The sequence below is a fragment of the Oncorhynchus mykiss genome, chromosome 5 (assembly GCF_057628025.1).
Source record: "Oncorhynchus mykiss isolate SJ-2025 chromosome 5, ASM5762802v1, whole genome shotgun sequence".
Classification (NCBI taxonomy): domain Eukaryota; kingdom Metazoa; phylum Chordata; class Actinopteri; order Salmoniformes; family Salmonidae; genus Oncorhynchus; species Oncorhynchus mykiss.
This window is the reverse complement of record NC_143026.1, coordinates 32,479,278-32,492,814: the sequence shown is the minus strand read 5'-3', so window position 1 is coordinate 32,492,814 and position 13,537 is coordinate 32,479,278. Positions and strand designations below refer to the sequence as shown.

Genomic DNA, 13,537 nt, shown 5'->3' with positions numbered 1-13,537 from the left:
TTGGCCCCTCGCCTCAGCTCAGCATGGCCCTCTCAGATTCACGCTGTCAACAGCAGGCAGCAGACGATCAATTTAATAAGAGTGAGCATAGACGAACAGAAAGACACCGTGTTCCTCAACCCCCTCGCACAGTACTCTCCACACAAAGGCCAGCAGCCAAGAGAATCCAGCTCCAAAACAAGCAAGAGTTTAGAGGCTTTAAGTCTGGATAAAAGTGGCTTTTTGTTAATGTTAATAGTTAATTCCCCAAAAGCCCCTCTTCAGAACTGTATTTTGGAGGTATTTAAGTACTGTCGTCCACTTCAGTATTTTAACAACAAAATTGATTAATTTAAGGTAATTCATTGGCACGTTCAAAACAGAATATAAAAATCCTTTCTTCCTCTTTTTTTGTTGCTCTTTGTAAACATCACTATCTTACAACGCATTCTTGACTTACCAGGTATATATTGTAAGAGCATATTTGACTTACCTAAAGCTGAAGTCCAACACTGTTTACCTGTTGTCTACTGTGGTACAAACTGTGAACTAGAATATGCTTCTCTGACCCTCTGTACATTTTGCTACCAGCCTGCTGAATCCTGATGCAGCCTAGTGGAGCTGTGCTTTGTGAGCTAAGCATGTGTCGGGGCCACTGCCACTCAGATAGAGGCTGTCTAATCTCCTCCAGGACCACTGAGGCAGATAGTGTACAGGAGGGCATTGATGCACATCCAGTCCTCTCTCTGTCAGGGGTGGAAGTCAACTGCAGGGGCTGGCAAGGTGGACATGTTGACTCTGCTGTCACTGGAGAGGGGAGAAGAGATTAGTGGAGAGGATATGGCTAAGCCTCTCACCTCTGTTCCTACTGGTACTCCAAGCCTCTCACATCTGTTCCTATTGGTACTCCAAGCCTCTCACCTCTGTTCCTATTGGTACTCCAAGCCTCTCACCTCTGTTCCTATTGGTACTCCAAGCCTCTCACATCTGAGTACTGGTACTCCAAGCCTCTCACATTTGTTCCTACTGGTACTTCAAGCCTCTTACCTCTGTTCCCATTGGTACTCCAAGCCTCTCACCTCTGTTCCTACTGGTACTCCAAGCCTCTCACATCTGTTCCTACTGGTACTCCAAGCCTCTCACCTCCACTCCAAGAATGCAGAATGCCGATAAATGCCTTGGTGAGGAAAATTATGTCACAAATGTAATCATGTAATATTAGGCATACTAGTGTGTGCCCAGTGGGTATCTACTTGCTCATTGACAGCCCGCGAGCTACTGGGCCTGCAGTTTTCTGCTAAGGTGCAACCTTTGGTAGGCTGATGGAAGCCGACTCAGAGCCATTGGACCAACACCATTGGACATGAAACAACAATACAAATGTAGATAAACTATTTTATTTTGCAGGTGCCTTTTCACTTTAAACACCAGTGGTGCAACTAGTGCTTTCTAACGCCAATGAAACAAAACAGTGGCGCGCAGGAGAAAATAAATACTTTAGGTGACGGGGTGCAAAATGCAATATGTTAATTATTCTTATATAGCCTACTCAACCTCTCTTTTGTATCGTCTGAGATCCCTAAAGATTGGAAAGCTGCCATGGTCATCCCCCTCTTCAAAGGGGGTGACACTCTAGACCCAAACTGTTACAGACCTATATCTATCCTACCCTGCCTTTCTAAAGTATTCGAAAGCCAAGTTAACATACAGATCACCAACCATTTAGAATCCCACCGTACCTTCTCCGCTATGCAATCTGGTTTCCGAGCTGGTCATGGGTGCACCTCAGCCACACTCAAGGTCCTAAACGATATCATAACCGCCATTGATAAAAGACAATACTGTGCAGCTGTATTTATCGACCTGGCCAAGGCTTTCGACTCTATAAATCACTGCATTCTTATCGGCACTCAACAGCTTTGGTTTCTCAAATGACTGCCTCGCCTGGTTCACCAACTACTTCTCAGATAGAGTTCAATGTGTCAAATCGGAGGGCCTGTTGTCTGGACCTCTGGAAGTCTCTATGGGGGTGCCACAGGGTTCAATTCTTGGGCCGACTCTTTTCTCTGTATACTTCAATAATGTCACTTTTGCTACGGGTGATTCTCTGATCCACCACTATGCAGACGACACCATTCTGTATACATCTGGCCATTCTTTGGACACTGTGTTAACAAACCTCCAGACGAGCTTCAATGCCATACAACACTCCTTCCGTGGCCTCCAACTGCTCATTAATGCAAGCAAAACTAAATGCATGCTCTTCAACCGATCGCTGCCTGCACCCGACCGCCCGTCTAGCAACACTACTCTGGATGGTTCTGACTTAGAATGTGTGGACAACTACAAATACCTAGGTGTCTGGTTAGACTGTAAACTCTCCTTCCAGACTCACATTAAGCATCTCCAATCCAAAATGAAATCTAGAATCAACTTCCTATTTCACAACAAAGCATCTTTCACTCATGGTGCCAAACATACCCTCGTAAAACTGACTTATCCTACCGATCCTTGACTTCGGCGATGTCACTTACGAAATAGCCTCCAACACTCTACTCAGCAAACTGGATGCAGTCTATAACAGTGCCATCCGTTTTGTCACCAAAGCCCCATATACTACCCACCACTGCGACCTGTATGCTCTCGTTGGCTGACCCTCGCTTCATATTCGTCGCCAAACTCACTGGCTTCAGGTCATCTAAGTCTTTTCTAGGTAAAGCCCCACCTTATCTCAGCTCACTGGTCACCATATCAGCACCCACCCGTTACACGCGCTCCAGCAGGTATATTTCACTGGTCACCCCCAAAGCCGACTCTTTCTTTGGCCGCCTTTCCTTCCAGTTCTCTGCTGCCAATGACTGTAACAAATTGCAAAAATCACTGAAGCTGGAGACTTATATCTCCCTCACTAACTTTAAGCATCGGCTGTCAGAGTAGCTTACCGATCATTGCACCTGTACATAGCCAATCTGTAAATAGCCCACCAAACTACCTCATCCCCATATTGTTATTTATTTTTATGCTCCTTTGCACCCCAGTATCTCTACTTGCACATTCATCTTCTGCACATGTATCACTCCAGTGTTTAATTGCTAAATTGTAATTATTTCACCACTATGGCCTATTTATTGCCTTACCTCCCTAATCTTACTACATTTGCAAACACTGTATATAGACCTTTCTATTGTGTTATTGACTGTACATTTGTTTATTGACTGTACGTTTGTTTATTCCATGTATAACTCAGTGTTGTTTGTGTCACACTGCTTTGCTCTATCTTTGCCAGGTCGCAGTTGTAAATTAGAACTTGTTCTCAACTGGCCTACCTGGTTAAATAAAGGTGAAATAAAAATAAAATAAAAAGTATCATTAAAAAAATTGACATATCTATTTAAATACAAAAACAAGCGTTTGCACCCCTATTTTCAAATTGGGGATGCAGCAGCTCCGTTTGCTCCATTGCTCAGGCGCCTATGCTGGTACCCTAAGCCTTTCAACCCACCTCCTCCTGGTACCCCAAGCCTCTCACCCCACCTCCTCCTGGTACCCCAAGCCTCTCAGCCCACCTCCTCCTGGTGCCCCAAGCCTCTCACCCCACCTCCTCCTGGTACCCAAAGCCTCTCACCCACCTCCTCCTGGTACCACAAGCCTCTCACCCCACCTCCTCCTGGTACCCCAAGCCTCTCACCTCACCTCCTCCCTCTACCCCAAGCCTCTCACCCACCTCCTCCTGGTACCCCAAGCCTCTCACCCCACCTCCTCCTGGTACCCCAAGCCTCTCATCCCACCTCCTCCTGGTGCCCCAAACCTCTCACCCCACCTTCTCCTGGTACCCCAAGCCTCTCAGCCCACCTCCTCCTGGTGCCCCAAGCCTCTCACCCCACCTCCTCCTGGTACCCCAAGCCTCTCAGCCCACCTCCTCCTGGTACCCCAAGCCTCTCAGCCCACCTCCTCCTGGTACCCCAAGCCTCTCAGCCCACCTCCTCCTGGTACCCCAAGCCTCACATTCCTCCTCCTCCTGGTACCCCAATCCTCACAGCAGGAACTGGTGCTGGACTTGGATCACTGCTGCTGGATTGGATTAATGAGCTGGTCCTGCTAGTGTTGTGCTGGTTTGACTGTAGCATTGGACAGGTTTTGCTGTAGCCTGTTCCTCTACTGTAGCCTGTTCCTCAGCCCTAGCCATTAAAACAGTCAGCCAACACCTGCCACTGGGGATGAATGTCATATTTCCACATTACACAGTGATTTATAGTAGCTAACTTTGCCATTACTAGAGAGACTACATGATGTCTTGTTTCTCATATCAGCTGACGCTATCAAATCACACAAATTACATCTACCATCAACGGAATCTTTCTCATCTTGTCTTCTCTGGAATTGAAGAAGTGAAGAAAGCGGTACATAATTTAGCATGCGGGCCATCCTTGTATTTTTCACATGTACTGTCCTGATGTGATGGCTCTGGAAGGAAACAGAAATGGGAATCTCTCAATGAATCTCTCAATGATCTCTCTGTGGGAGTGAAAACACAGTAGAAACCCTTGTGTTGAGCTGTCAGACAACATTCCAAACCCAAGCTCGGTCCTTTCAAAATAAATTAAGGTGTTGTGTTGGATTAAATTTGTGTCGCGAGAACAACATGTGTTACCCCACCATATGATCATTACATTGTAGTGTGCAGTCATTGTATTTTGAATGATGCCATGCGCTGACTCGAAATGAAATGGAATAACACTGTTGAAAGGGAAATAGATTTTTAACATGGAGGTTTGGAGTCAATATATGAGTGAGGGGAATAGATTTGGAACCTGGTTGTGTGCGTGTGTGTGTGTGTGTGTGTGTGTGTGTGTGTGTGTGTGTGTGTGTGTGTGTGTGTGTGTGTGTGTGTGTGTGTGTGTGTGTGTGTGTGTGTGTGTGTGCAGTATATTCTAGTCAGTCAGAAAAACAAAATAATTGCAAAGTGCCTCTTATGTAGGGTGACCGAAATGAGAACAGATTAGGTCTCAGAATCCTAGAGTAAACATTGCCCTCTGTTTCACCCACCCCAGTGTGACCCTGTCCCAAAAGCGGCAGAGGACAAAACACATGTTTATGCCGCTTTATTTAATTTCTTCCTGATCACAGCAAAGTTCCTGTGGGAATTTACATCACAACCACCAACTCCCCTGGCAACCATATGTGTTGTTTATGCTACAGCAACTGTACATATTATGCAGGCCACTGTTTTGAATGTACAGCCATTGTTGATGTGGTGATGATATTGATGTGTACTGTACACTCAGATGGTGGAGGGGGTCAAACGTATTTTTCTGAAGCTAACAAACTCGAATTGTGAATTATGACATTAAAAAAATTGTGTTACAGTCATCACCACATTTTTCCTGAAGTTTAACTTGCTTCTTCTGTCCTTTTCTCTAGGCTCCCAACATGTTTACACTGAATATGACCGCTGCCCAGCCAATGCACCTCATAATCACCACAGACTCAAAGCAGATCATATACACTGAGGCCCATGCTAACACGGATGTCAGCATTTACGTAAGTACCACCTCTCCTTATGTAAGTGTTGCCTTTTGCCTCCTACTTGTTTCCTTAGGGGTTTGCATCTGTTAGTATAACAGCATCACATTAAGTATAGTATGAAGACTATCTATGCAAATTATTATTCCAGAAATATTACACTAGCTGGGAGGAAAGTAGGTGCTAACTTCAACGTCTTAGGCTATTAGACTTACATCTAAATGCCCAATAGCCTCTGTTGCAATAGAGAAGGATCTCGGGAGGTATGACTGCATTGAAACTGATAGCTGGCTAATGGGAGCTTGGCGAGGGCTTGGAGTCTTGCCTGGCATTTCTCCTGTTCCTGCCAGCTGAGCTGCTCTGCTCTGTTTAGCGCTAGTGTTTGGAGCCTGGGGAGGGGGGGTAGAGCCTCACTGCCAGGCCTCCCTACTTCCATCGTTAACCAGGAGAGAAATGCTTTCCTGCAGGGCCAGATGGACCAGCTGTATGACATAGCAACCAGCCGCAGCTGTACAACCCCCCGGGCCAGTTTGGAGAAGCAATTACCCTTGTTAGTTTAGTTTTGTGGTCCCTAAGGACCTGTATGTATTTTATATATGGTTAACATCCTAAAAAGGGTCTCAGAGTGTGTTGGAGTAGGGAGCGATCAGAACAAGCTAATACCCACTGGGAACAAACGTGGTTTCAAAATAATTTGTCAATGTATTGGGACATGGAAAATTCATTGGATTTGAAAAAAGTCATCAAGGTAAATTGTTGTTTTGAGGTGAAATTACAGGAGTCTGTCACCATGGTAACACACTTTCAACATAGACAAACCTTGTGTAAAATATGTTGAATTTGTACCTTTGAAACAATGTCAGATCTTCAACATTGCATCCACTATCATAAAAAAACAATAAGCTGGGCAGCACCTTCTACTGGAGTCTATCTACAACTATTAATTTGGTCTCTCACCCAAGGTTTTAGCTCAGCCGTGCTTAGCTTCGACCAAACATTGTCACTGACTCCTACCAATGTGCTATTGTGAGAATGATTATTGATAGAGCTCTTAATACCTAATATATTCACTGTTGCTATCAAAAGACATGCCAAAGGGTAGGTTTAACAGAACAAATTAAATGTGACCAAACTTTATAAGTCATATGTCCTCAATGATGCTATTTAGGTCTATATAGCATTTGCAAAGTCAACAACAGCTATTGTTTCAATTTAATCCAGGGTTCAACAAATTAATAATCTGATATGTTGGATTCAAGTCTCCATCTAAGGCAAATCAAACTTTAAATACACTTTAAATAATATATTCTTTAACTTCAATTTTTGGTTGAGATGTAGACGTGAGTCCAACATATCAATGATTAATTTGTGGTAAAACTGGAATTAAAACCAGACTAAATATACATCTCATTCAAATGTTGATATATTGTTGCGTTGTCAACCAAACACAATTCAATAATACTTTTGTAGTATAGTAAATAGCCTGAGGCTATCTTAGAATCTAATGTAACAGTATTTATTCAACCTTAAAATCAGTAACACATCCATGGCCACATATTGAGGTTAGCCTACTGTAACTATAAATGTCTTCTTATGTCATCATAGAATGTGTGCATGTTCAAGATGATAGTATGCAAAGGTTGCAGGTCTGTGGAGAGCTTCACAATTGCTATAATAGTCAGAATAGTCAGAATCTCGAACAGCATTGACCACTTGCAATATGTACTTTTAATATAATCTCAACTGCAATCCAGGTCATCTGGTCATTAGATGAAGAACAGTGATAACACATTCAATTGTATAAATCCAAAATATCTGACATTGTACACCCATTTCAAGTTTGTTGTGCTTTTAAATGGTTGAAAGCATAGTGATAACACATTGGGAATTCAACAACCTTCTGCCTGTCATTTTGAGTAGGTGAATAAATATCTCAACAAACTATTACTCACATTTCCACGTTAATGTGACATAGTTTGCCCAGTGGGTCGTCTCAGTCATACTGTGGATGTATAGTGTTATGGTGGAGACATTAACTTGAGTATTGTGTTGTTTCAATCATCCCAGAAAGAGATGACTCCAGAAGAGAGATTGTGCATCTCAAAGGGTTTCGTCTTGTCAATAGAATATTGGAAATGAAGCAGAAGGGAAAGTGTGCATCTCTAGGACCGATAGGATGTTTTGTTTGGAAGTTTGAGTAAATGATAGTGTTAGTGATTTGGGATCCCTGCCTGGGAATTGAACCAACCCTTGTCTGCAGCATACAGAACTCTTGCTTTTCATCACAATGAAAGCTGAGAGTTCAGACAAAGTCCACAGCACAGCACATCCTCCTCTTGAGCTCTGCTTCTCACACAAGGGGTAAAATAACTAACTTTATCTTTTATCTATTTCAACCCTCTAGTCTCTGTTTAAGTTGGCCATATCAACTTCTCAATAACCTTCCACGATAAATAGGACTATTCAATGTTTACAACACTGTCAGCAGTATATCCTTGAATGTCCTGCAGATAGGGGGAACATTGCACATGAAGAGGGGATGTTTTTGTGGGATGGAAGGACGGGATAGTGGGTAGTGGATCACTGGGGAGTGTTACCATTTTAAGGAAGAAGGAAACAGCATCTGGTGTGTGTCTGAGGAAGTGCGTCACGTGGCTGACAGATCTGCTGGTTACTTGCCTAGTGTTCTATCCAGCTGTGACTGGGACAGGGACAAGTCACCGCACACACTCAGATGGGACTGAGTACATTTGCTTACATTCACAAAAAGCCACCAACCTGTTGGTTCAACTACAAGGTTCAAGGTCTCTCAACCTCAATTGTCCCTCAAATCCTAACTGTTTTAGAAGTTGACGGTTGTTCCCATCTAATATGGGGTAGTTTACCATTACACCAAGTCATAATACACTGTGGTCTCTCTCCCTACTACTGTATGTTACGTAAGAGTTAATTATCCCTCTGGAATTGTCCCCTGAACGCCCTCGTGGAGACAGTTCAGGATGCGTCTTCGGAGCCAAATGGACAGAGACAGAGACGGATAGACAGGCGAGTGGCCTTGTCCCGAACCTAATCTCTGTTGGATGGGTGCCTGTTCTAAACAGCCCATCAGATAGCTCTCTCTGACAGAGACTTATATCCCCCCGACTCCAGGCTCATTCAGCCCCTCTGGATCAGGCAAAGGGAAAAGTTTTTGGAAGCGCCACTCCTTGCTCGGACTACTTCCTGTCATGCAATATATCCCCGGGCTGTGCCATGTCGAACTCTGACCCCAAGGAGACAAATTCCTGTCTATATTGTTCCTTCTCTCATTCATTGATCGCTCTCACTCTTTTTCTCTCTTTCTGACTTACTCCTTTCTCCGCCTCTCCTCCTCTCCCTCCATTGTGATGTGTTTTATTTTTTTGTCCTCGTAGTTTCTTGTCTTTTTATTTCGATCCAATCTAAACCAAATATACACGCATGAGAAGGACCAATCAATCACACAGGTTTTCTTGGCTTTCAGCAGAGCCTTCTGGCTGCAGCCGGCAGGGCTTCACACACACACACACACACAAACACACACACACACACACACACACACACACACACACACACACACACACACACACACACACACACACACACACACACACACACACACACACACACACACACACACACACACACACACACACACACACACACACACGCACACAACCAGGTTCCAAATCTATTCCCCTCACTCATATATTGACTCCAAACCTCCATGTTAAAAATCTACTTCCCTTTCAACAGTGTTACACACACACACCGCTAACATGAAGGTCCAGAAAGAAAACAATCAGTGGTCTTTTTTCCAGACCTCAGTTTTCAGCCTAACATCTGGATCACCAGGAAATACATGGACTTTGTTCCTCCAACTCCAAACACAACGACTGCTGCTCTCTCCCCCTTCCCTGGCCTCTTCTTGGCAAAACACTGAGCACATACCTCCTGTGAGTTTGTGCAATGCAGCATAGCTAATTGTGTTTGTTGTGGTTTTCATGATATCCATTATCATGAAATTAATTGTAGTAACACAGCAGACCTATTTAAGTCCCCCCATTCCAGAACAAGATGTCCATCTGTGTGCTACAGTAGCTGGAATGCAACGGTAATAGCTATGAGAACATTGATTGGGGAGAAAATGAAGCCATTGTTGAGACAGGATCCAAAGGGAAATAGATATCTGCTGAATGCCATCCATCTGTTCTGTATAGTATATACATTGACTAGTCTAAACCACTTGGACTAATGATGGCATGTTTTTTTTATATATACTTTTAGAAGTATAGCTGTCTTTTACAGCTATGAGTTTCCGAATGTCTTTTTTAAATTCCAATTCAATTCTTGAATTTGAATTTAATTTGAATTTGCCACACACCACAGGAAGCAGCATTTGAATTGAATTGGAATTAAAGAAAGTATCATTTAATTCAATAAAATTCTAATGGCTAATTTAGTACTATACATGTGTTTATTTTTGACATATGGAGACCAATTTCCGTGGCCTCCAATTGCTCTTAAATACAAGTAAAACTAAATGCATGCTCTTCAACCGATCGCTACCTGTACCTACCCGCCTGTCCAACATTACTACTCTGGACGGCTCTGACTTAGAATACGTGGACAACTACAAATACTTAGGTGTCTGGTTAGACTGTAAACTCTCCTTCCAGACCCATATCAAACATCTCCAATCCAAAGTTAAATCTAGAATTGGCTTCCTATTTCGCAACAAAGCATCCTTCACTCATGCTGCCAAACATACCCTTGTAAAACTGACCATCCTACCAATCCTCGACTTTGGCGATGTCATTTACAAAATAGCCTCCAATACCCTACTCAACAAATTGGATGCAGTCTATCACAGTGCAATCTCTTTTGTCACCAAAGCCCCATACACTACCCACCATTGCGACCTGTACGCTCTCGTTGGCTGGCCCTCGCTTCATACTCGTCGCCAAACCCACTGGCTCCATGTCATCTACAAGACCCTGCTAGGTAAAGTCCCCCATTATCTCAGCTCGCTGGTCACCATTGCATCTCCCACCTGTAGCACACGCTCCAGCAGGTATATCTCTCTAGTCACCCCCAAAACCAATTCTTTCTTTGGCCGCCTCTCCTTCCAGTTCTCTGCTGCCAATGACTGGAACGAACTACAAAAATCTCTGAAACTGGAAACACTTATCTCCCTCACTAGCTTTAAGCACCAACTGTCAGAGCAGCTCACAGATTACTGCACTTGTACATAGCCCACCTATAATTTAGCCCAAACAACTACCTCTTTCCCTACTGTATTTTATTTATTTATTTATTTTGCTCCTTTGCACCCCATTATTTTTATTTCTACTTTGCACATTCTCCCATTGCAAATCTACCATTCCAGTGTTTTATTTGCTATATTGTATTTACTTTGCCACCATGGCCTTTTTGCCTTTACCTCCCGTATCTCACCTCATTTGCTCACATCGTATATAGACTTGTTTATATTGTATTATTGACTGTATGTTTGTTTTACTCCATGTGTAACTCTGTGTCGTTGTATGTGTCGAACCTCTTTGCTTTATCTTGGCCAGGTCGCAATTGTAAATGAGAACTTGTTCTCAACTTGCCTACCTGGTTAAATAAAGGTGAAAAAAAAAAGAAAATAAAAAAAAAAACTATCTAAAACATATGGATGGAACAGATTGTTTAAGACTCATTCTCCTTACATGTATTTAAAATAATTACAGTAGTCTGGAAATATTCTAAGATCCTTTTGTAGGTTTAGAATAATTCATAACTCACTTACATCTCATACAAAATTCCCAGAATGCAAAAAAAAAACGACAGAATGGAAGGGATCAACCTAATCTAATGAGAAAAATACAAAAAAAGACAATAATATTTGAAATGGTATCCGTATTCTTTGCAGCAATAAGTGGAAGATGTTTTTGATAAAAGATTTGTCAAAGGAATAAGACTTTCATGCTTAATGTCTCAGTTGAATTTAATGTCTCAGTTGAAATTATACTTCTTTTCATTCAAATTCTGCTTCCTGTGGGGTGTGTTCAATTAAAATGTAAATCTCAATGAATGGGTTGAATTGAATTAAGAAATTCAGAATTGATCCTAACCCTGGCACGACTCTTAGGTTACACTGAAACGTCACTTAACCGCCCCATTACAGTAGACCCCCTACTTGAGTGATTCATCTACAATCCATTATTCCTCTAGCCTGGCGGGGGAACAGGGGAATGTGTGTTGTGGTGTGTATGCGCTAGGCTGGATGTATATATGTATACCCGTATGGAGCCAGATTCCAGCCGACTCCACTGACGCACATAGTTAAAAAGGTCCCATTTCCCTGCCCCACTCAGGAAGCAAAGGAAAGACCTTGGCTCCAACTGGGTTGTGCAAACAGGCTTGTGGACACTTTACCATAATAAACATTCCTTTTCAAATGGCCCTGCTCTGCTCAGAAAATAAAGAGAGAGAGAGAGAAAAAGAGAGAGATCAATAGACAGGCAGAAAGAGGGCGATAGGGAGGAGGGTGAGGGGGTGCATGCTTTAATGTGGCTGTTGGGCAAACATGAGTTAGCAGGCTCTAAATAAGGCTCTGACAAGCAGAGCTGTCTGGCCCTCCTAGAGGTAGTGTCTTAATGACTTAGGGCTGTATATAAAAAATAATCCCTCCATGTACATAAAGGAAACAAAAAAGAATGTAGTGGATCATGTTAACAGACATATTCAGTCATATTCAATTGCCTTGTACATGTAGTGTATTTATTGATAAACTACTGCCTAGGCACACACGTCTTCTCTAAGAAAACTGGACAAATATACTTGTGAGAATAACCTGAGAATAGTAGGAAATTAGTAGTTTGTACATTTTTATAGCAGCCTCCTCAATACTCTTCTATGATTTAGTTTGACCAGGGGTCAAAGAGATACTGGGTATCATTATTGCAATACAGGTTCAATTGATTTGAACCTATAGAATCATAACTTGACATGCAATAATAGATAGATGGTCAAAGTCTTGAAATTAAATGTTGAATGTATTTTCCTTTACTCACCAGGTGGCAAATGATTCCAATATGCAAATCATGGGGACAATTGTGAACGTCCAGAAAAAAGCCTTTCCCACAGACAATAAAGATATAGTGAGGTGGGCCGCCGAGAAGTTTGGTGGGGTGACGTCCTTCACCACCATCCAGAACCCAATGAGCATCGCTTCCACAGGGAGAGAGGGTGAGACAGATACATACAACGTCCCTCAAACTTACACAATTCTCAAGTCCTTTTTTTGCTTTGTTTGTTAAGATAAACTGTGGCGGTATATTGGCAGATAATGTAACACATCTGAATAATACATGTTAATGATTTTACAGGAACAAGACTCCTTCCAACTGGCTCCAACAACTGTACTCTTGAAAATGAATGGCATGCGCTCAAGCACTATCTGAAGTTAGAATCAAACATGCGTTTGCTCAAATCCTGCTCGAACCAGCCTCCCCACAGCCACACTGAGAAAGAACTGTACATCGTCAACATCCCGGAGGATGTCAGCATTCGGTACGACACCGAAGAGTCTCTTGGCTGAAAACATTAGCAACAAATTCCATGATAGTGGCATTATATAGGTGATTGTAATGTGTGTTGGTGCTCTTGAACTGTAAAGTAACATACTATTTTGTTCTTCCAGCCTTGTCTCTGTGCACGTCATCAGTGAGAGGCAGATCAGTCTGTTCCTAAGAGGACCTCAGGGTACCGTGTGGAGCATCCATGACCCAAAGCACACCAGCTTCAGTGTAAGCACTGGACAACATCTACTGCTGGCTAAATTGTAGTATCAATGTCTGAAACTGAATCACCAATGACTCATATGTTACCTGCATTTTTCTGGTGTTAATTTCATGCCCAGTTATGCATAACTTGAATTATTATATGTGACTGACAAAGTTGTCCTATAGAAATGGAAAAATACTCTCTACTATATATGGTTCATTTGATCTCTCTTTCCCTCTCTCTC

The 13,537-nt window shown here is 42.7% G+C and overlaps 1 protein-coding gene across 2 annotated transcripts in view; it reads left to right on the top strand.

Moving 5' to 3' along the window:
* Window positions 1-13,537, top strand: part of LOC110523606 (endoglin) — a 65,092-nt gene that overhangs the window by 37,886 nt on the left and 13,669 nt on the right. For both annotated transcript variants that reach the window (XM_021602463.3, XM_036977275.2), the window contains 4 exons: window positions 5,401-5,520; window positions 12,585-12,756; window positions 12,897-13,080; window positions 13,211-13,316. In XM_021602463.3, coding sequence (XP_021458138.3) covers window positions 5,401-5,520; window positions 12,585-12,756; window positions 12,897-13,080; window positions 13,211-13,316 — 582 coding nt within the window. The remainder of the gene's footprint in view (window positions 1-5,400; window positions 5,521-12,584; window positions 12,757-12,896; window positions 13,081-13,210; window positions 13,317-13,537) is intronic.